General features: G+C 41.8%; 2 protein-coding genes across 2 annotated transcripts; one reads left to right on the top strand and one right to left on the bottom strand.

Moving 5' to 3' along the window:
* The first annotated feature begins 305 nt into the window (after window positions 1–305).
* Window positions 306–16,574, top strand: ints6 (integrator complex subunit 6). The gene is made up of 18 exons (XM_026376605.1): window positions 306–732; window positions 874–951; window positions 1,502–1,651; window positions 6,207–6,296; window positions 7,165–7,348; window positions 10,344–10,469; window positions 10,738–10,889; window positions 11,268–11,420; window positions 11,546–11,678; window positions 11,777–11,871; window positions 11,955–12,065; window positions 12,226–12,441; window positions 12,806–12,932; window positions 13,012–13,154; window positions 13,244–13,430; window positions 13,535–13,906; window positions 14,085–14,178; window positions 14,740–16,574. Exons 1-18 carry the CDS (start codon window positions 622–624, stop codon window positions 14,831–14,833), a joined length of 2,616 nt encoding a protein of 871 aa, XP_026232390.1. The 5' UTR covers window positions 306–621; the 3' UTR covers window positions 14,834–16,574.
* Window positions 16,575–16,720: 146 nt separating this feature from the next.
* serpine3 (serpin peptidase inhibitor, clade E (nexin, plasminogen activator inhibitor type 1), member 3) lies at window positions 16,721–20,803 on the bottom strand. The gene is made up of 8 exons (XM_026376606.1): window positions 20,493–20,803; window positions 19,027–19,254; window positions 18,354–18,596; window positions 17,963–18,161; window positions 17,746–17,846; window positions 17,531–17,617; window positions 17,360–17,443; window positions 16,721–16,869 (listed from the first exon to the last, which is right to left on the bottom strand). Exons 1-8 carry the CDS (start codon window positions 20,755–20,757, stop codon window positions 16,817–16,819), a joined length of 1,260 nt encoding a protein of 419 aa, XP_026232391.1. The 5' UTR covers window positions 20,758–20,803; the 3' UTR covers window positions 16,721–16,816.
* Window positions 20,804–24,410: the final 3,607 nt, after the last annotated feature.

The raw sequence follows: 24,410 nt of genomic DNA, 5'->3' as shown, positions 1-24,410 counted from the left end.
ATCGGGAAACTGCGGTGATGGTCCGAAAAACAGTGCGTCGCCACATTTGTTGTGTTTTTTTAGCACATAACGCATGTACTGAATATTTCCCCTGACATTCCTGCTTGTCGGGCGAGCGAGCATGCGCACTGGGGGCTCAGCTTTCGCCTTATTTGGATATGTTAATGAGGCGACGCCGGCGGCCAATGAGGGGGCGAGCGTGCGCGCACGTGACGCCGAGAGAGCGCTTGGGAGGCGGGGTCAGGCGCGGAGCTGAGGTTAAAAGCAGTGGACGCGACACATCGCGTTCAGTGTAGGGAGAAGCAGGGACGCACTGTGAGGGGGAACTTTGTTACTATGAAACTTAGGAATATTTACAAAATATTGTAAAAATTATCAAAATCCCTCGTGAATCCATAACCTGCCCCTAGGGTTTGAGGTTTTTAGTCTAGTTTGCCCGGAAAGGGCCTCTACACTCACTATTCTTACACTTTTTTTGAAAGAATGAGTGAGACAGACAGTTAGCCAGCTAGCTAGCTAGCTGAGAGGTGATACAGGCGGCAGGAGAACAAAAGATTTTTTTTGCGTTTTGGCCGGTTGTACTGACACCAAGTCCATGCAGAACGTGTCATTACCATCACAATGCCCGTTTTACTTTTTCTGATAGACACGTCCGCTTCAATGAACCAGCGCACCCATCTGGGCACTACCTATCTGGACATAGCAAAAGGCGCTGTTGAGACTTTTATGAAGGTACTGTAACCACGGGACACATTGATATTGGGAGATCCCGAGCGGGGATTGCGGCTCAGATCATCATTGTGCTGTTGCAGTCTCGCCTGTCAAAAAGCCGATCTCTCGATAACCGTAAATCATTCTCTACTATTTCCACAGCTCAGAGGGAGAGATCCTGCGAGCCGAGGGGACCGGTATATGTTGGTAAATTTTGAAGACGTTCCGTTCGGGATAAAGGTAGAGTTTGTTTTCGGGTCATGTCCGGCTTTACATTGCCCAGATTGACTGTCCTTCCATCGCCTCCACCACGTTGTGATCACTACATCAATTGTGTAGAGGAAAATCTTCAGGAGGAGCTTTCATACCCCTTTTAAAACATGGCCGACATTTTGTTTCAATGTGAGCAGCAAGGAACTCTGGGTGTTATTTATACAGCGGGGTGATATGTGGGGGGGGAGGTGGAGGAGGTGGAGGGGGTGTCAGGCTAGCCTACTTTACTAGTTTACACCAAATTGCCACTTTAGTTACGGCGACTTTATCCACTTTGCACTTTATGATCCCAGACCGGTCATGTAATGCAACGAGGTTGTTTCTCCCGTGCTGTGAAATCATTGCACTAGAGAGAGAAGGCGGCCACAAATAGAAAATCATCATCATCATCATCATAATAATAATAAAAAACAAGTAGAGTGGTGCAGAAGTTGTCTAGTGCTCACAACAGTGTGGTGGCTCGTTGGCTTTTTGCATGCTATTAACAACAGGTTTATGTTTTGGGTTTGTTTTGAAGGCTGGATGGAAAGAGAGCCATGCCACTTTCATGACAGAGCTGAGGAACCTCCAAGCAACTGGACTCACAACTATTGGCCAGTCCTTGAGGACCGCTTTTGATTTACTCAATCTCAATAGATTAGTGACTGGGATAGACAACTATGGACAGGTACGTAGCACTGAGGAGACAGGAAAAAGGCAATCCAGGTTATAAAGTGCTATGACGTGGTGCTGTACACCCTCACAGAGCCCCTTCCACCTACCCCACATTCCCCTTCACCTATCCCCAGTCTTACAAGCATCAACCACCTGCATAATGTGACACCACACACTTACAGTCATGTGCTCATGTCACAAACATAACAGCAACAAGTAAAAAAAAAAAAAAGAAATCAGGCACAGCTTATTTTAAGTAACCATTATCTATTGCACTGCTAAATTACTCACTTTAGTTAAATGGTGCATATTGTCGTGCTAGCATTTCTAGCTTTATAGAGGTTGGAATTAGTATATTGGATTTGAAATATTAATATTAAGGCCCAGAAATTCATGATACTGTATATTTGAGGGCTCAACTGCACCAATATGCAATAGTAGATAAACCAATGCACTCCGAAGCAACATCTTAACCTTTATAAAGGTTATAATGTTCAGGTTTGCACAAACTGTTATAAAAAGATGTTTCAATGTCATGGTCAGTTTGACGTGCCGTTGAGTTTTATTGCATTTTACAACAGAGGAAAAAAGGTTTTGTAATGTTTAGTTTATTAAATAATTATCAAATATTTAGTTTACTGCCATTAACATGAATGTTGGAGACAAAGTATTTCAAACAGCTCCTGCTTTTAACTATAAAGGTGAATTAGCTGTTCCCTATAAAAGACAAAACTGAACATAATAACCTTCATGAGGGTAGAATTTATTTCAGGACTGAATCAAATATTTTTACTTTAAACCCAATCGATCTCATAAACTGGTACTTGTGTAGATTTTAGCTTCCCAGAGGACATTTATTCTATTAAGTTTCAAGTTCCTGGCCATCTGTGCCATGATAAATACATTCTTCATCTTTTTGTGAAACGCATATTTTACACTTTACTGGAATGTCGGTTGTTTTTCTTTTCTATTTTGTTAAAAACATCAGAAATGTCAGTATATAATATGCCAGCAGGGGAAGTTAAAGGAAAAATGTGCTTCAAACTTGAATTTACAAGTGTTGTTTTTACTGTATTGCGTTGCTCGGTTTTAATTTGTGAAGAGATGACCAACAGGATAAGCCTGACTCGCAGCTGGAAACCTACACTGACATAAAACACGTTGGGGCCGCACATGGCAAAGAAATATTTGTTGAGGCCACAGAGTATGTTAGTAATTCAGCTTTACTGGTCTGGTTTCAAAAACTGCTGTCTAGTGATGTCATCCGTTTAGCGTCTGTGGTCAGATTTCTAGTTTAGGGATATTGAGAGTAAAGCTGTGTGATAGTTAGAAACTGAGTTAGTGTTTGCAGTGTCAGTGTGCCCCTCACGTGGCAGCCTAATAACTTATCTGGAACATGTGACAAAGCCTTTTTTTATCATGATACATACCTAGTAGTGTATCATGACGTGACCAAAGTGGCTTGATTTGAAAAATGCTTGCAGGATATGAACAATCTAAAATAACTTCTAGTCTTCTCTCTTACGTTTTGAAGTGCACTTTTACGTCACAGGAGCAAAATGGTCTTTGTTAATATAGGTTTAAATGTTAGTTCATAGCCAACTAGGTGAGTCTGCATGCTTGTGGTTGATATAGGATCTGCATGTCCATTTTCCAGTATAGAGGTAGGTCAGGAGGATGGGAGCAATAATTAATGTTTAGCTAGTACTTCCTGAGTAACAAATGGAAGATCTCTATCATTCAGGGTAATGCATACATACAGCATACATAATGCATGTCAGACACTCTCTGGGAGTTTGAATGTCAAATACCAACCCTGTTGTGAGGCTGGGAGATAAGATATGGTCACAGACACGTGTCCATGACCACAGACAGCACAAGCAGAGGTCGTGGTTACAGTGTCCTGCACCAGTCACCAATGATCTTTAATGACTGACACTAAGAATTTCTGTTCTTGTGCCTTTTTCATAACTCGAAGATCAGTCACAGACTCGAGGCCTGCCTCTGTATCCCTTTGGTATTATAATTAATGTCGTACTTACTAGTAACTTGCATATTTTACAAAAGAAGTGTTTAATGCCCCCATTAAGGCTGCAAGTAATAAATATTCATATTTGTAGCCATTATTTAAAAAACAGATTCATTTTGAATTATGTTTGCTTTAGCCTTATTGACGTCTTCCTATTGCTGTTTAATTCTTAGCAGAAAGACAGAAAGACAGCAATCCTCCCATTTGAGCTGAAACCGATCTTTGTCCTTTATTCTTGATCACTTTATTAATTTTTGTCAAAGAACATTTATGCTCTTGACTGAGTTTTTTTTTTTTTTTTTTTAGCATTAGAGTGATGCATCACATCTGCTTTGAGCTTTTGTTTTCCTTACGTGACTAATCAGTTTTCTAGAGGACTTTTCAAGGGAAGTGGAACAAGTGCACTTCTGAATTTGTTGATGAACAAATTGTGTCGTTAACTCACTGTATTTACACTAATTGTGTATAATGATATTTGGTGCCTAGAATCAGTTAAGACAGGCAGGAGATGGGATTCTCTGACTTCTTTCTGGACAGAATTGTCTAAAACTCTGTCTTTTCAACTTCACAAGCAGGAAAACAGTCAGGTTTAACATTTTAATGCACAGCTCTTTCTTTGAACAGTCAAAACACACTCTTCAGGTTTCATTAATGCTCTGTTGAATACGCACACTTTATGCCGTATGTGTGTTTCAAGCTCGGGTTACTTTAACAGTTGCAAATCAAAGACGAACCAAAGTGCTGTATGAGTTTGTGTTTCACTGGTATTATATCTGAAGTGCCCCCTATAATGACTTGGTATTGTCCAAAGTTGATGATTATTTTTATCTTTATGCTCCAAAGTGCTGAACGTATAAGATGCTCAGTGGGGTAGAGAGCTAAAGGGGAGTACACAAAGGAGTAAGCCTGTGTGGGAGTTAATTTTGCCCTGGAGTGCTCCTCTCTACAGTAACAAAGAGCCCTCCAGGTTGCCAGGCATCTGAGATGACTCTCCCCAGGGAGATGAAGAGGGGTATGGAGGTAGAGAGGGAGCAGGCCAGCGGGTATTCCTGACACTGATCAGTTTCATCAAGAGAGCAATGAAAAGATGCAAGAAAGAAGGGACAGAGAGAGGAAATGACATGACTGGTGATGTTTGCTCATAAGTTAACATGTCAGCAGGGGTGATAATCAGAGCTGTAATGAATCTCCATCAGTCTGGCATTGTGTTAGCAGACCAGAGATCCTGCTGCTTCAGATGGACTTGGCAGTAGCTGACTGCATAGGCAAATGTACACATGATCAGGGCTGCAGTTAATGATTATGATCACTGCCGATTGTTTCATTCATTTTCTTGATTAATCTCGGTTAAACTGTTTTGTAATATGTCAGGAAATGATGGAAAATGCTCAACGTCGTTTCCAAAATCCCAACATGATGTCATCAAATCCCTTAAAAAATATTTGATGGTTTCCTTTTAACTGGCTAATGAACATATTGTGTCAGCTCGACACATGATAATACACTGACTTGCCCTGCTGTGGTAGACAAGATTACAGGGCCGGAGCTGGCTGGCTCTGTATTGTCAATATGGACTGATGCAGTGTCTCAGAATCTAATGGTAGAAGATGTATCATTAGCCTTTTGTGAACAGCACTTAATTATATAGCTGATGTGACATGGGTGAAACCATCACGCGTCTGACACGTTAGCCTCATCTCCTGCTCATTAGCATGCTGAGAAAATTCCTGAAATAATTAAAGGATTTTGGGGAAGGAGAATTAAAAAAAAAAAAGACAGGTTGTCATGGATACCTACACTCGATTGGTTCTTGGTAGTATCTTGCCTTTGTTTACTTTGGGCTGTTTGTAGGACTGGACAGATCCATCATTCAGGCAGAAACCAAAGCCTACAGATTGAGTCCAAACCGAGTGGGTCGACATCCATTAATAATCACACCACTGTCACAACAGGAAAGCTCTTATGAAGTCTGTATTACTCTGTAGTGAGGTCCAGCGTGCTGACAGGACTTGTCGGCCTGCATTGAGGTTTTGTACCAGTAACTCTCCCAAGTTATTCTGTGGCCTCTGCGAAGTCCCACAGGGTTGATGCATAGTGATAACTACAGCGCTGCTCCAGTTTCATTTTATCAGTGTGGAGTGCTGATGTCAGGAAATATTGTGAGGTCTAGCAGAAAAAAGGTTTCATATACAGTCTCAGGTAATGCACTCTGCTGTCGTGGATGGAGTGAACATGTGCTGCAGATGGACGCTAGCACTTGTCTCGAATGTAAAGCTTTAGTCTAGCTACACTAAGGACTGTTTCTTCCTGTTTCTATTTATAATTCCCTTAAGTTAAGGTTCTCTCTTTCCACACACCCCACTCACTTAAGTCCCTAGTGATTTTTATATTGATCATACAAAGGTACTAAATTCCAATTTGAATTCTGCTCCTGGCTTCTCTAAATGCTCTTGACTGTTGTTAATTTGACACGTTGCTTTTATCTGCCGTTTTGGTTTAGTCTCAATGATTTATGGATATTATTTTCTTCTCTTTTCAGGGAAGGAATCCGTTTTTTCTTGAACCAGCCATCATAATCGCCATCACTGATAGCAACAAGTTGACAAGCAGCAGTGGAGTCCAAGACGAGGTCTGTTTTCCAGACTCCTTCCAAGTGAGGGGTCTCTGCTAGTCAAGAATGTTGTTTAGATGACAACTCAAGAGCCTGTGTAGTCGCACAGTGTTCACTTAAACATTTTCTGATTATAAGTCACTATTTGGGTTAAAGTGTAATTCATAGATCCACTGCCACCTCTGTAATTTAAAGTTAATATTTTATACCATAGACAAACTGTCATGCTGGCCTCTTGTAGCTTTTGAATCACAGCATGAATTGAGGTGCAACTAAAAATGTCTCCTCTGCATTTATCATTCATGTTAAATAGTTTTGCTGCTACTCTGTTTGAGATAAAGTCAGTGTTTAGCCTGAGGAGCAAAACCTGAGCAGGTCAAACACATACAATTAAATACTTGATTCTGGAGCCACTGTCTATTTTCTGGCTTTTTCGATAATTCCAGGCTTGTGCCTGTTCAAACTGGGCAAGTTAGCGAGTGACGATTGGTGGATGTTTGACTTTAATTGCAGCTCTTCTGACAGATATTTAAAGGTCTGGGCTATCTAAGAAGAGTGTGCCAAGAAAGGAAAATGAATGGGGGGAAAAATCACAATCTGTATAAAGGAGAGAAGTAATTTATTGTGAAGGGATGATGCTTCAATACTTTTACGTACCCTGTGTTATTAAATATTGAAATAGCAGTATGAATGTAGTAACACTTCTGCATGCTGAATTATCAAACAATCTACAGATAAGCAAAAAGAGAATATATTTTTTTAATTTATGCAGTGAATTAAATTAAGCTATTTAGTAAGAACCATCTAAAACACATACACAAACACAGCTCATCACATATTGTCTCATTTATGCTCATTGTGCTTCATTTCCTCTTTTACCATCCAGCTACACCTGCCTCTGACCACCCCGCTGCCTGGTAGTGAGCTGACCAAGGAGCCTTTCCGCTGGGACCAGCGTCTATTTGCTCTGGTGCTGCGGATCCCCGGTAACGCGTCAGTAGAGCCTGAACCCCTCGGAGGAGTCCCGCCTGATGATTCCCCCATCACCCCAATGTGTGAGGTCACTGGAGGTAGGTACTCTGAACACAAGCTGGTGTTTGGTTAATGTATATGTGTTTTGCCTAAAGGGACACTTGACAGATTTTACAGATAAATGTGAGCTTAGATGTTTACTCTGACGCTAAGTGACATTAACATAGTCGAGTTCCCGTTTAATGGAAGATTAATTAGAGTTGCTGTGTAGGAACTGTAGGAAAGTAAGAGTAGGGAGTGCTGCCTCGATTTTGACCTCTCTTTCTTTAATCTTTCTTATACACGTTTTATAGAAGCGGTGTAATAGTAACTCCCTGCTACTGAAACAACCTCCAAATTAAGAGGAATATTTTGACATTGTTTTAAGTATTTCACTTTCAGTTACTGATGATAATTAAGTCACACACTGTAGACATACAAGACACAACAAACCAGATTAAACACACAAACAGCTTGTACTTATTCAGTAAAAACAAAATAATCAAACCCATTAACTTCATTTACATAACTAGATGCTGCAGATGTTTGTTTGAAGCATATATATAAATTATTGACAATGTGTAACTGTAACCCATAATTAAGACTGCATAGTCATGCTGACATGCTGTGTTTTCAGGCATAACAGACAGTTGGCAAACATTAAACCATATTCAAATTCTGTGTTTACTTGTTTGTGCAGAGAACTATAGTATATTTTATTTTGTCCTGGTAATGATTTGTAAAGCGATACCATAATAATCTTATTTTGGAAGATCCCATATGGACTTATTTCTCTTGGGACTGACACAGCCCTAATTTCTTCAACACAGCCCTGTGGAACATGCTGGGGCAAGCTCTGAGTATTTATTACAGCCGATCAAAATAGCTATTTATTAAATTCCATAGCATGGCCGATGAATCATCACTGCTACTACAGAGAAACGGTAGAATAATGGGTCTGTTATTTTTAAGAAATAAACATGGTGATAGAAGATTGCCTTGGCAGCTATTTTTCTCTTCGGTGAGGGACTGCCCGGAGCTCTGTCTTAGCAATGTCTTTCCCAACGTTCAAGAGTTTACAGGTTTGGCAGAGAAAACTGAATAAGCCGGTACAAACGCAGCATGTTCTTCTTTTAACCACTGAGCAACTCTGCAGGAGCTGTTGTAGAGGGGTTAAGTGCTTTGCTCAAGTGCTCTTCTGCAGAGATTGGAACCGTCTTTGTCCAGCTCAGACACATGTTAGGATACTTTTTTGATCTGTGATCCACCCTGGCTGCCTATCTACCACTTTTTAAGAGCATCCATCCTCATGATTGTGGAAACAGCTGGCAGGAGGAACAAACCAGAATGATGCTGATGGCAGGTTACGATTAAAACACACACACATATAGAACAGAGCACGCCGAAGCTCTGTAGCAGTCATTGGTGCTGAATGCAGAACATGACACAGCCCCATTGTCACTGACAGTCTACAGTACATGCTGCCCGTCTATTACTGCTGATGGCAGACCTGACACAAAGCCGCTGCCTTTTGAAATGTGCGAGTGAATGAGTGCATAGCAAGGTCACTAGAGGTGAAGTTTGAGGCAGTAAATGGTGAGAAGGCTGAATTAAACTAATCAGTTGTAGCTTTGTGCCTCATTCACGGTCTGTACTTGTGTGACCTTTACTGTACTGTGACTCGCACTGTGACAAATAAACTACAGCAAATTCAGGGCTTTAGAGCTGCTTTTCATGCAAATATACCTTTTTTGCATCGATCTCGTAAAAGACTGATTCAACCCCATAAAGATTAGCACAATGTTAAGCAGAGGGCACTTGACTTGCGTATATATAGTCAGACACTGCAGTGTTTTAAATGAAACGAAGACCACTCTACATTTGAATAATATCGTGTATTCGCTCAGGAATATTTTCAGAATGGAGGAGAAAATTGTTCTTCTGCTGGCAGCATGTTTGATCTGGACTTAAAGCTACAATATAAAACTTGAGCTAATATCAGCATGACAAATTCTTGATGTTCTCTGAGTGGCTAGAAAGGAGAACCCTGCTTAAAAATGTTTAGAAACAAATATTTCTGAACTGCTGCCAGGCTGTTCTGTTAGCCTGTAACAGCTCCTCCACACTGGAGATAAGTCATGGAACATATTTCACTTTAAAAAAATATTTTTAAAAACGTTTCAGAATACTGGGATTGATTAAAATTAGTCATTCACGTAGTTAATTTATCTAAAAAAGAGCTGGACATAACGATGATTATCATAAAGAATAATTTTTCAGCCAATTTGATTATTGTATGCACATTCGCAGTCTTAGTTCTTATTTATTTGTCATATTTTGTCATTTGCATCTTTGCGTTACCTAAATCTGCCCCAATGAATATGTTCTGTGCTAAATGTGGATAAAACTATGTGTAATTTACTCTGTGTGAAAAAATTGTTTGCTCGTTGTGACAAACCCATAGAATCATTATCTCTGTAGTCCCTCTCTGCTGATTTGAGCCTTTCAGCCTCTTTTAGACCAGTATTTTATTTTTACAGCTTGTTTACCTAATATTGTTCCAGCAGCACCTGCTTAGCAAATAAACTTGAATACGCTGACTGTACACTACCTGCCCTGCACCAGATACAGGACACACAAAGAAGATACCAGCTGATTAAGAAAGTGAAACTTCCAGCTATACTCAGATATTTCTAAGGAGCTGGAAATCTAGCCTAAAAACTGTCAGCTGTTGGATTAACATTCATTTGGTGGACAGAAGCTCAGATTCTGTCGGATGATGATGTGTCTCCAGGACTGCAGGATGTGTAAATAGACTATTTGCTTACATGGTAGCATGGCAGCTGATTAAGGTGATGGTAAGATGAAAACGTGTCACATATCATTTGCAGCTTGTTTCTGCTGCCCTCAAGTGGCCAAAGCAATAAATTAATGCACCTTTAAAACTGTTGGATGCTAAACTTTAATAAATTCCAAAGGATACAGATTCAGTAGCTATGCAATGATGTATGATGAAGAACACAGTATTCATACTTGTATGCGTGTGTGTTGCAGGACGTTCCTACAGTGTGTTTTCTCAGCGTATGTTGAACCAGTGCCTGGAGTCTCTGGTGCAGAAAATTCAGAGCGGAGTGGTGATAAACTTTGAGAAGACAGGACCTGACCCACCGCCACTAGAGGGTAAGTTTGTCCTAATGAAATGTTTTCCTGACTTTCTAATACAGGTCTAGTTAACAACAGCTGCTCTGCATCTGTTTAATGAGTAGACAGGCTCTTTTCTCTTTCCCACTCACTGTTTTCAATCTTCTGTGAGCGTGTCTGAGCTTTCTTTACCGTTAATAAACAGCTGGTGGATGTCACCGTTTGAACCCCCACCCTCATATTGTAACTAACTACACACAGTTTACAGTTTGTGAATCCTCATTCTCTTCTGTATGCTCCTTAACAGATGCTCCACCCGAGGTGATGAAGAGCGGTCCGCAGCCCTGGCATTGCTGTCACAAGTTGATCTATGTACGGCCCAACCCTAAGACCGGTGTCCCCATTGGACACTGGCCCATCCCTGAGGCCTTCTGGCCGGACCAGAACTCCCCCACACTGGTGAGAAACTTGGGGAAGGGAATAACAAACTAAATCACAGTAGAATGTTTATGCGGTTTACTGTGTCGTTCACACCCTCCAAAGCCTTACTTAGATTTTTTCCATTAATATTTCTTCTATTTCTATTTTGTTTTTATTTTCCAAAAGAATAGAATCTATATTATCTCCTTGAAAGTCTGTATGATGTGGTTAAGGTGCATAAAGTGAGCCAGGAAAGGTTAAAAAGGAAGAAGTTATATCAAATCCAAAAAGGGCCTTTCAGAATTATAGGTACAGGGTTAGTTTACATTTGTTCATTGTCAGTGCAGTTTTATTGTAACATATGTGCTTCAACATTCACTATAACAGTGTCTGCCTCTCCCCATGTGTCCCTCCCAGCCCCCACGTTCAGCCCATCCCCACGTACGTTTCTCCTGCCTCGACGCCGAGCCCATGGTTATAGACAAGGTGCCGTTTGACAAGTATGAACTGGAGCCTTCGCCACTAACGCAGTACATTTTGGAGAGGAAGTCCCCACACACCTGCTGGCAGGTACTGCTTCAGCATAAAGCTGAAATCCATACTTCTTTAACTATTTAACCCAGTTTCTACAGGTCACATCTTTGTTGGCTGCTCACAGTTTTTATGCCACCACAATTTTTTTTTCTGTCTTTCAGGTGTTTGTGTGTAACAGTGCCAAGTACAGTGACCTGGGCCAACCCTTTGGCTACTTGAAGGCCAGCACAGCCCTGAACTGTGTCAACCTGTTTGTGATGCCCTATAACTATCCTGTACTTCTACCACTTCTGGGTAAGATGCACATGTCCAGTCTCTCTCTCTGTGCCGTCTTTTCTCCTAGTGCTCCAAACTTTTGTCAGTTACCTTTTGCTATATTCTGGTTATTGCAGATGACTTGATCAAAGTGCACAAGTTCAAGCCAACCCTCAAATGGCGGCAGTCCTTTGAGAACTACCTGAAGACCATGCCTCCCTATTACTATGGGGTCAGTAGACTTCTTCATCTCAGTGTTTGACTTGTTTTGAATAACGTGTAAATCTTGATCTTATTTCTCTGTTCTTCACACAGTCTTTGAGGAAAGCTCTGAGAATCATGGGAGCACCCAACCTGCTGGCTGACAACATGGAGTACGGCCTGAGCTACAGCGTGGTCTCATATTTGAAGAAGCTCAGCCAACAGGTTTGTTGTTGAACTGATCACATCAAATCTATTATTCATATATGTTCAAAAGAAAAGCACTCTCTGAGTCAGTATCGATCTGTAAAAAAACAGATCAAAGAGCTGCTTAGATTTTTAGTCTTGTTCCATTCAGTAACATCTAATTTTCTCACATTCCCAGTCAAAAATTGAGTATGACCGCCTTATTGCCTCAATTGGTAAGAAGCCACCACCAGAGGCCGGCATCAAGGTGCGCTGGAGGGGTGGAGGTATATCTCTAGCCCAGCGCAGGGACTTCATCCAGCAGCTGCAGAGTCTCACAGGAGAGGCTCCAACGTTACCCATGGAGCTCAACCCCAAAGAGTTTCAAGGATTTCATCTGGCACTGCTTAACAAGGTAATGATGGATTATTAATAATACATTTTTAATAAGAGAGTTATTCAGTCATGATTATGGACATCAACATTGTCTTTTATTGTTTTCTACTGACTCTTTCATGTTCTGCTGCCTGGTTTTTCCTTCAGCAATTCTCCTGAAATCTTTTATATCGTTTGTTTTAGTGCAACATCTCAACATTTGTAGCTGTGGCATTTGATAAATTGTTAAATTGTTGGCTCTCTTAGGCTAGCAATACCGGTATATATCCACTCTGTTACAGCCAAAGAATGATACGAATACACCAGGAACAACAGTTTACCTGACTCGCTGGGCGACTGAATTTAAATGCACATCCCTCTTTATACAATTGTGTCCTGATCAGGGCTTGAAACCTCAGAGCTTAAGGAATGCCTACGACATCCCTCGCAGCCACCTGTTAGACCAGCTGAGCCGAATGAGGAGGAACCTGCTCAACACCAATGTCTGTAGTCTGAGAGGGCAGGACTCAGGTAAGTCACTGTGCAGGTCTGCTCCCATTTCCACTGCTAGGTTTTGTTTTGTCGTTGACTTTCCTTTTCTCCTGCTCAGACCAGCTCCACAGCGTGCCAATTGCCCAAATGGGCAACTATCAGGACTTCCTCAAAGCTGCTCCTCAGCCTCTTCGAGACGCAGACCCTGAGCAGCCCAAACGCCTGCACACTTTCGGCAACCCCTTCAAACTGGATAAGAAGGTAGATTGCACTGACTGAGTAGCAGACAAAAAAAGATGTTAATTGAGAAACGGCTAACCAACCAATTGTGTTTTTCACCTTCCTCTCAGGGCATGATGATCGATGAAGCGGACGAGTTTGTGACTGGTCCTCAGAACAAGGGCAAGAGACCAGGCGACAACAACAACATGCAGGGTGGAGGTCCCAAGAGACGCCGGTGCATGTCACCCCTACTGCGTCTGGGCAGGGCCTACACCCCTCCTGTAACACCCCCTGCAAGCCCTCGACCAACAGCAGGTGAGACTGATGTGTATATGATCCACACAGAACTATTTCAGATGTGAATCAAACCTCATCTAAATAAAAATGTCACCTAACAAATCAACAAAATGTTTTTGCAGACTTGGACATGAACAACGGAGCTCCTGAACCGGACTTAATCATCAACCACCTGAATCAGAATCACTACATCTCAGATAGGGGCTCAGACTGTGAGTCAGACCATCCATCGGGACCCGCAGACCACCATGAGAACCACACAGGCTCAGAACCCCAGGAGCTCGAGCACAGGGATGAGGAGGAGAACGGGCGGCCACAGGTGGGCGAGCAGCCGCTGGGCAGCGAGGGAGGAATGGAGGTGGTGCTGGTGGATGACCAGCCTCCTCGCTACCTGTCACCAGCAGCTCTGAAGAAGCACATTCACAACGAGACGATGAAGATCAACGGCGAGCTGAGGGCGCTCATCACTAAGGAGATCAGGAAACCTGGCAGACGTATGTACAACAAAAACATGGTCAAATACTGATTATTCAGTGTCACTACCCAAGCTCTACTTTTACCATGCCTTATTTCCAATATATTCAATAACTTGAATAGAGAAATGATTATGGAAATTCACATTTCCAAGAAACGCAGCTGTTAATGATCATTCACTTGTTCTTTCCTTTTCAGACTATGAGAAGATCTTCCTCCTGCTGAAGCAGATACAGGGCACTCTGGACACTCGGCTCATCTTCCTCCAAAACATCATCAAAGAGGCGGCCAGGTACAGAGTTCAACGCTCTCTGAAATCCTAAACACTGCATTAGCTTTAAGTCTCAACTGATTCCTCGGCTCTTTTTAGTAAATAGCTGTAGTGGGAAGAAGGTTTTTCAGTTTCCTACATCAGTTTGGTCTAATTTCTTAGTTTAATATTTTCAGATTTACTTACAACATGTTTTCATGTTGATATCCACAGTCTGCACTCAAATACGGTTCCATTAATTGGACTGATACCCTAGGGATTCACGTACAGTACTTTTTCCAACCTACACAGCCTGGGTTTGGATGACGCATTTAATATGCACAACAACAATACAATTATTAGTGTCTTATTAGTTAGAATAGAGATTGTGTTTGTTCACATTTGTTACTTGGGTGTAGTTCAGACCATATTTAATACTATTTTATAAAGAAGGTATTTCACTAGACCCACTTGCTTTCTTCTGGCCACTGTATTCTATGTACTTAAGTTGTGGTTACTAGTAAAATCTACTTAAGAAGAAGTGGGTATAAAAGTTAAATGTTTGTTTATATAAAATTCTGTTATCATTTCTCATCTGTGAAGGTTCAAGAAGCGCGTTCTCATTGAGCAGCTGGAAAACTTCCTGGAAGAGATCCACAACAGATCAAATAACATGAATCACGTGGACACGCACTGAGACTGGTTCATTCCCAAACTGAACTTACTGATGATGAACCCAAACACCCTCCACATCCTTCTAAAAACCCTTCTCCTGGACCGGGGGGGCCCCTGCAGAGACGAGACGAGGCAGCATCCAAACCTCATCACAGCTTTAGTGGACTCTCTCCATCTGATCAAGATTAGTGATGGTCGTGTTGGTTCACACACAGTACAGACTAAAGGCAGTGTTGACCCTGTATGATGATTCCATAAGGGGCAAGTGAGGAAGCATTTGTTTGCTGCAGGTGAATCATTTGCCTATGGAACGAGAGATTTGGGCTGTAGACTATTTATTCGAGGTTGCTTTCAGATCTGTGAATCTGTCCTGAACTGTTCTTGATTATTCTCCTCCCGAGATTTAATTTCGTTGTATTTAAGTGGCAAACGAGGGTGAACGACCTCTCAAGCGGGGAGGTGCAGTGAAAGAGGGAGTGCAGGACATTTCCGTCGAGAAACGGATGGCAGTCTGCGCCTGATTATGATGTTCGGTCATGTTTTATCTGTGAAGATGTGAAAGTGTATGGAGGGTTCAGCTCGTGTGCGCTCGTGTGCGCTCGTGTGCGCATTTTCAGCCAACTCAGGGTCAAACGGGAAACAGTGGAGGCACTCGTGAAATGCTTTTCTCCCCTTGTGCGCTTTCATTCAAGTCACTTTTAATATTTAGTATTCTTTCATAATAGGCATTTTGTTTTGTGGGAGGATGGGAGCCTGTCTGTTTTCTTTATACACTCCACTAACTGAAGCACTCCACGGCTGTGCTCGTAAAGGGTATGAATTTGAAATTGTCAACTTCCAATTCAAATGTTGAATTTAACTTGAATTACTCACCTAAATGACAATTGAGTCGTAACTTAAGGGTGAACCGTTTTGTTTCCCCTGCGGAATAAAAAATGATCTGTGCTTTTTATTACGTCTTAGAGTCGGTAAACTTTTAAAGTCTGACTTTTACTGTGCAGGTTCTGACAGAGAGCCACACACAGTTTGAAAGATGCAACATCATTGGTTACAAATGGTTAAATACAGGGACAAGAAAAAGCTCAGGAACTGATACTAATACATAACAGTCAGCAATAACATTGGAGCTGCTTTTACCCCCACCGCCCATTTTTATCTTTATTTGAGCCTGAAACAGCTGATATGCAACACACGCTGTTGTCCTCTGGAGTGTTGATGAACTGAGGTCTTGGAAGCCAGCTTGTCCCAACACGCTGGTCGCTGCCAAATGACTTAACCAGCCCCACCCCCCCCCCCACCATCCCCCCAGACTCTCTGCCGTGAATCTCAAACCAACTTCTTGTCACTTAACCGTGAATGCACTTGTGTAAATTTGAGAATGTTTATTTAATATAATTTAAAAGGAAAAAAGTCTGTTGCAGAATTTCTTTTATTATGGTCAGGGCTGTTCAGCTTTCTCAAATATACACAAATAATCTGAATTAAGGTCTAGAGGTCAGGAGTTGATTTCTGATTCAGAGGACAGCCCTCTTCCGCTCCCTCCCTCGTTGGACAGGGACCAAAATCTGCCATACTTGTCTTTGTTTGTGAAGAGGCCGCTACCAAAAGAGTATTTTGAATACACTGTAAAGATGTAAATAACCCTAGAGTACTATTTAAAAGGAATGTTCAGTGGAAAATGGCCTTTTTGTAAGTATTTCCATTAATAAAGTTTCTATTTTACACTGTGAAGGGCCATGTAAATAAAGTGTTCTGTAAAGATGTGACTCTGTTTTTCTCCATGTTTGTTGGTAATTTTAATCACGGTGGTATTATCACTGTGTAATAGAATAAAGGACCAAAACAAGCAGTGTAAAAACATGTATTAAAATTTTATTTACAGATATGTACAAAAAAATTGTCCCTCTTCCTGAAGTGTCTGTGGACCCTCCGGTTGGTCCATAAATAAATACAGGTAGTGAAATAAGAATAAGGGGCAGGGTAGAGATGTGATGGCGTGTCAGTCTTAGGGTCCTTGTGCTGTGGGGTTCATCACTCGCCCCATGAACAAGATGGATCCTGAAGTGAGGGAGGCAAAAAATAAAAACACATTTAAAATCTTACTTTCAGCTACAAATCATGCATACTTTCATTATAGCTGACCATTTTTGAATGCATGTAATCCAGCACAACAAAGTTTTGCATAAATGTTTGACAAATCTAAGAGGATTTCACCAAAGTCCCACAAATAGGTCAAAACCACAATGTTTTGTTAAACTTTGTTTAGATACGTAGAGATTTTGTTTTGTGTTTATAGAAAATAATGAATCATTTGATTACAAAGTGCAATCCACACTTCAAACAGTGACAAAAATTTAAGTAGACATGGTGATGGAGTGACTTCAATCAGAAGTGTCAGGGGGCTATTGATTTCCCTATCGGATGTGGTTGTATGGAAAATATGAAAACATAGCGTCATTTGAAAAATTATGTTTCTTAATATCAGGTATGAATGTTTAAGCAGCCTGGAGTGTGAAACAGTCTGAGGCACTGTTGTAGAAAAATATACCTGTTTTAATCTGTCGTAGTAAAAATAAAAACGGCCGGTCCGCCTTGAACACAGGAGCCCGAGATCGTTTGAGAAGCACCATAGCTGCAAAAGGTAAGAACTCTTTTTTAACAACCTCGTATCATGCATTTATGTTCTATTAAAATCTATTGGTTACACAGTTTGATTCACCTGTAGCAGCAGCTGCCTTCGTCCCATCTTCTGTCACTTCTATCCTGACTTCATGGAAGGCATCAGACACATAAAGACCCTCCTCCACTTTAAGAACAAACAAAAAAACAAACGGTCAGCTAACAGCAGAGCCACAGTCATCAGTGAGTTACAGTGATTTGGAACTGCACCAGCATTTTTAAAACAATTTGCTATTAAACTAAATTCCTATTAACCTGATATCCCACTGAAATCAGCTGCTGTTGGGTTGAAGGCATCACTGATGCCTGTAGCAGGGAGTACTGATCTCAGGTTAAACTTGTTTTGCATTCGGAATCTGTGAACAGCAGACAGAATTATTTGTACATCACCTCCATTGATGTTAAAAAACACCTGAAAATAAAAATGTCTGAGTGTAAAAAACATCTACATATTATCCAGGTGCATGATCACCTTGGTAGGAAAATGTCCATCCTGGTTCTGCGTAGGCCGGTGTCCCAGGATGCCAGCTGGCGAGCAGTGAGCTGAGACTCCAGGGAGGACAGGGGCATCTTCCGTTCGCTGGGCAGGACCACCTGCAGGCTCAGAGAGCGGCCTAGATACGGCAGCTCCAACACAGTGAAACGCTGGTCTGATGCTGTCCTGAACTGGCCTGCCAAGGACAGCCACAAAGTCCAGTGTACAATTTATGACTGATACAGTTTGTAATATCTGAAGAATGAATCATGTAGCTTTTAAAAAGTGGGATGAGCTGCACTTGACTTCTTCTGTAGTACTATCTGCTTTGTGGTATAGAGTGATGTATAATGTTTAACAAAGGGATAGAAATAAACACGTCTCTCACCAAAGCTGACCTCTGTAGACTGATACATCATGGGCACCTTGATAGCACTCCCATCAGAAAGGATGAAGGGCAGGTTCTGGGTGTTGGTGAAGAGGAACTGTTTCTGCCAGACGCCCCTAAAGTTCACCGTGTTGACCAGGACCATCTGTAGTCGGTGGCCCCACCACAGGGCCTCTGCTTGGGCCTCGCCTGAGCCCGACAACTCCCCACTGCTGCTTCCTGCCTGAAAGGACCATGACTCATCTGGGAGTTAACGAGGAAAGGTCAAAGTTTAATGTAAAGGACATGTGGTCTGCATCACATCTCTTAGAAGTCATCAGTCTCCAGACTATTGGCTCATGTGGTCTAAAACACTTAAACTTCAGGCATCCAATTAATGTTTTAGCCACTGGAGGGCAAAAAACTCCACAACAAGCACATTATCATCCCTTGATTCTTAGGTTTCTATTCTCTTTTTAGCTCCAGTTTGGTCTCCATCTTCTACTGAGAAATATATCTCCCGTTTAAGCTGCTATGTGTTCTGCTTTTCTGTTTGGGTGATTCCTAACTTTGGTTTTTCAGAGGTTGGAAATAGAAACATTTAGCTCCATGCATGTTACACATGTACCGATTCAGTCAATTTCTGATACAGAAATATTGACTAGTGGAGCTTCCCTGTTTTAACACTGCTTACCATGATTGTGCCCCAATCTCTCCAGCTGGCTGCGAGTGTGATTGGGTTGGCTGAAGTTGGCTCGGACCACACTGGTGTTGGCCCAATGTGCCGCATGTTGTGTAAACTCAGTCAGGAGCTGGACACCGCTCTGGATGAATAATGTGCAAGTCTGCTGCAGCCGCATCCCCTGACTGGTGTTGCTCAAGTCAGCCTGTGAGTGCAACAGGAAGTCCTGTACCGGGGCGTCTGCAAGATGTGAGGACAAAGAATGAGTGAGTGCAGTTTATGCACATGAATGATTTTCTGTTCATCTGTATAAAGTATGTCTGTGAGCTATTTGCTCTAATTTAACACCTATTATGAGTTCTGTTACTGAGATATAATTGACACCGTGTTCAAAAACATTATTCTGAAATCCCTTCAACAATAATCAATAACTATAATTTCACTTCACGTCCCTGCACGACTGTGAACAAACATATGCTGATTGGACTTAATTTGAGCCTTTTCCACGTCACAGTCTCTCAGTCTAGTGAGCGCTGTGGGCCGCAGGGATCTCCTCAACTAATAAACTCAAAGCATTTGTCAATGTAATGATCCAGATTGAAATTAAACTCAGATTCACTCAGGACTGCAACATTTGCCAGAGTGCACAGTCGTTTTATGAGTAGGCAGAGGCAGTGGTTGGAGGCTCGTCCCATATTGTGCTTGGCTTTGTTTTCCTTTCTTCTTGCTGGTATGGTCTATTTCATTTTTCTTTCTTATTCTAATTCTCCAGCACAAATAACATTATGAAGTAATATAATATTTTATTTTGAAGATTATAAAATCCAATGCTGGTGTTTTATGTGACTATAACATCGGAAAATGAATCAACGACTATCCTGATAATCGTAATTCAGCAAAAGTGCCAAACAAAAGTGCTTTTAACTGTTTAATATCAATGTAATTTAATTATCCTTGAGTTTTTATTTTACTGCTGGTTCAACAAAACAAGAAATTTGAAGGTATCAACTTGAGCTCGGAGCTCAATTTTAACACGGCCAACATTTAGAGTTATAAACTCTCATTTTGTTTGTAGTTAAACACGTTGACCTCTCGACCCGGAGGCCAAGCTGCAGGAGTGGTTAATGAGATTACAGTTGGTGTGTAGGCAGGTATTATGGCTCCAGACACCACTGTGCAGCAGCAGCACCGCTCCACACCACCTGGTACCAACAGCATCGAGGGCCACTAACAGCCTCACAGCACGAGGAGCGACAATTGCCAAACAAGCGTTCCCCTCACATCTCTAGCAAGAGTACATAACAGAACTGAACACAGACCTGCTCAATAGCACTGCACTATAAGTAATTACAAATCCTGTCCATTTTATTCAATGCTACATCCAACAGACTTTTTTTTACAGGTTCAATCTTGTGGAAGAATCTGCTGAAGCTGCAGAGTTCTTCACACAGCCTGATGTAAACTGAGGTGAATCCTACCGTTCACATTGTATCCTAGAGTTCCCTCCAGCTGAGCCAGCGTGTTGCCTCTGGCACCGAGCTGCAGCAGCCCCAGAGACAAGGAGATGCTCACTGGAGACACAATCAGGTTGGAGTTGTTCTCCGTCTCAGAGAGACTCTGGTAGAGGCTGATGGCGAACCTGGTGTGCAGCTCTTCCATGCTCTCCTGAAGGCTGCTGTTGCAGTGACTTCTCTCCACCAACCAGAAGCAAATGAAGAGTGAAGCCACTGGCAGGCGACTCATGTCCTCAGTGCTGCAGGAGAGGAAACGTCCACAGGGTGCAACAGGTGATCAGGAAAACTAAATCCTGTAAGACCAAAATAAATCAATTAAATAAAAGAGAAAACGTCAGGTAACTAGGTTCAGAGCTACATTATTTGCAGTGTGCAGAGCTGCATCTGAATATTTTGATGCTGCTTCTCAAACTGGAAAAGTATTCTGGTTTAATGAGAGGGCGATTGGTATTTAAACTTCTCAGGGTGATGTATGCTGCACTACAGTGACCTGAATTTGGGAAGATATGCATAATGTTATAGATTTAATTATCTAGCAGTACATTGAAATGTTGCTTATGCCTTAAAGCATCTGTTTCGATATGTTACAGCAACACTGTATTTTCCTGCACAGTAAATTACACCTTTTACTGCCATAGACTTAATTTCCTACTTTAAAGTTGTTTAATTTCTACTTATAATTGACTAAAGTAAATAATCCTACTTCTTCCACCACTACTTAAAGATATCACCTATGATACTGTCACCACAGTCCTAGGATGTGATGGATCCCTTTGGGTTTTCCTTATGATGAACTGAATGGTGGTGACTGTGTTTAATCTACTCAGGTGAAGACCGTGGTTCATTCATATCCAAAGTGCAGCTGCAGTCCTACCTGTGGACAGGTGAGGTGATAACTCTTTAACTCCAGACTGTCAAACATTCAGCCTCACAGTCACCGGGTCCTTGTCAGTCTCTGGTCCCCCGTCCTCCGGTCGTCCGTCTCTGAAGCAGTCTGCAGTCACAAGACCGTGTTTAAAGGGAAACGCTCGTCTCCGTGTTTGCGGTCTCCGTCGGCGATGTCCGTACCACTCGTCCGGGATTTCTGCCTCCCCGGGGCTATATGGAGTCAGGCGGAGGGAGGCATGTCACCGACCAGCAAATCCCAAACCGGGCAGAGGGGGGGAACCACCCACACAGGCGCGCACGGCGCGGCACGGCACGGCACGGCACGCGTTCACGCGTTATCTGAAGATTGAAGGGGCAATTTACTAAGAATAATATTCAGATTATCAGATTCAACACTTTAAAAATCATCATTAAGATGTAAAGTGATGACTTAAACAGTGTGTAAAAATGAAGACATGACAAAAGTTATTAGATAGTGATAATTAAACTTTAATTAAACTCTCACAGTGCATGTTACAGATCAGTTGTAATAATAATTTGGGCCAGATGCCTTTTTTTATTTTATAAGTTATTTTTAAAGGAAAAAGGTTTATGCTAAATAATTTCCCCAAACCTGGCAACCTAAATTGTTTTTTAATTTTAGCTTATAATTGATGAACACACACACACACACACACACACACACACACACACACACACACACACACACACACACACACACACACACACACACACACACACACACACAGTGTTATACAAGTCATTTGGCTTCTCTGTTGATGAGCTGCTCTGAGCGTCATCCTGCTGCGTCAGTGTCTCTAATTGGTCTCACTCTGCAGAATGTGAACTCACTCATCATGAACATCATCACATCCCATCATGTGATGAGAAGCGGCATCTCCATTATCAAACAAACTCTTTTAAGAAGAGAGAAGAAGAAGCTAAAATGTTAACTGCTGAAGTCACACATGGTCAACATCTTCCAAAAGGAACAGTGAAGGTTCAGGAAGAAGCATGAAGCCTTTCTTTTAATATTAGCGGCACAAAGCATGCACAACTCCCCTACAGACGTAAAGATGCAGCTATTAAAGCTCAATATTCACTTAATTAAATATATACACAGACAGTGTACTGTATTTCACCTAAAATCAGGCTTCTGACGAGTTGTATTCCCTCCACTGTCCCTCTTAATTGGGAACTTGACAGTCAGCAAAATAAACTGTGGACATTTTTTCCCATGAAGGAAAGAGCATGATTGGTAGCCATCAGGTATTTTGCTGCATTGTCTAACAGCAGATTCCAGCCATTATTGGACTTGACTAATTAGTGGAGCCAAGGCTTGGCTTCGTTAAATGCAATCGCCACATTCCTTTAAAACCCAACGCCCCAGTGTCGGACGTAGGAATTTGGTATTTTAAGGGCTTTGATGTTCACGGTAACTGACCAAAGACAATAGTTCGAAACGATGCAACCATAAACAACCGCTTTTATCTTAGCTGTTGTGAGGCCTTTGGGGGAACATTGTGTTAGAGGTTCACATTTGTAGAAGTAATGATTTGTGCTCTCTGTTTGTGAACCCTGGACTAACAGCAAAGCAAAGTACCGCTGCTCTAAGGGTCAGGATGGAGCCTAACTGACCCTACACTGTCACTCTGCTCTGAACAGGAGCTGCATACTAAAGATAATAATTATTTACTTCTCTTTACAAGAAATCATTATGTGCACTGCAGTATGTAATTACAAAATGCTAATATTAACATCATAGTGATCCACCCTGCTCTCTGAGCTGACAGTTTGGTCAGCTGCCACTTGGTTGCAGTCCGGCCAAGCTGACAGGCCAACCAGTTTGTTCCAGGCTACAGCCCAAACTGCCCCTCTACAGGACAGGAGCTGTCCTGCCCTGTTGGATTTAACAAGAAAATACAGTGATAATTAATTTTTCAGTGTTATTAGTTGGGTTTCAGAGGTAATCAAGTAATGAAAATGTTCTTAACCATGATACTAACTGGTTTGACCTTCGCTCACAAGCCAAATGTGAAAAATTGACCATGAGACACAAACAGTGGATAAGGAACTGATTTTATGTGTTACTTACTAGTATAATCTGAGTCTTTACTTGTTTCTGTGGGTGCAGCCATATTGAATCAGTGAAGTCGAGGATTGTGATGTTGGCTCAAGTTTCAAACGCAAGTATCAAGTAGGAACATGGAAATATCCGAGCTTCAGCGTGGCGCTGAACGCAGCATAAGTCTGTGTTTCCAGAAGCTTATTAGTGCACCATGAGAATTCCCCCTTTCTTCACCCAATTTGTTCCCTGATGAGTGTCTGTTTGACTCTGCGATGCCTCTGCCTTTCTCCACAAGGCAAGCAACTTAATCCCTAACTGGTGGAGACTGTCCCCTCTGTTTCAGACCCCTCACCCCAGTGCCCTCGCCACTTCATGACCTTTGACTGTTGTGAAAGTTGTAATGAATGGAGAAGGAAAAGGAGGAGGAGCTTTCCTGAGCTGGAGTTCCTCCACCCAAGATGAAGGAATCCTGAACAGACACAAAGGAGAAAAGGGTGAAAAACAACACAAAGACAAAAACGAGAAGTAAAATCTTGAGAAGCTGCAACGTCAAAGTGATGAACACATGAATGCACTGTTAATTATAAACAAATAATATCATTTACTTTATGTATTTTAAAAGGTAATATTTTGGATTTTACTCAGGTACTATTGTAAAGTTAGGACTTTTACTTGTAACAGAGTATTATGCTATGGTAATGGTACTTTTACGTAAGTAAACACTATTATGATTAAAAATTCTCTAATTGAGCAGTGGTTTATTATTAGAGCACAGTTCTCTGTGATTGATTCACTGTGCTTCACCTCCGGTGCCCTATTTCCCTTCAGTGCTCCTGGGCCTTCGGGCCGTTCAGGCTGGGAGGGATTAGAGGGGATGCTGGTGTGCGGAGTCGGGCCAGGCTGCAACAACGCCGGTGTCGCCAGAG

The sequence above is a fragment of the Anabas testudineus genome, chromosome 21 (assembly GCF_900324465.2).
Source record: "Anabas testudineus chromosome 21, fAnaTes1.2, whole genome shotgun sequence".
NCBI lineage: Eukaryota > Metazoa > Chordata > Actinopteri > Anabantiformes > Anabantidae > Anabas > Anabas testudineus.
The sequence above is the reverse complement of the archived record's forward strand: the minus strand, read 5'-3'. Positions and strand labels throughout refer to the sequence as shown.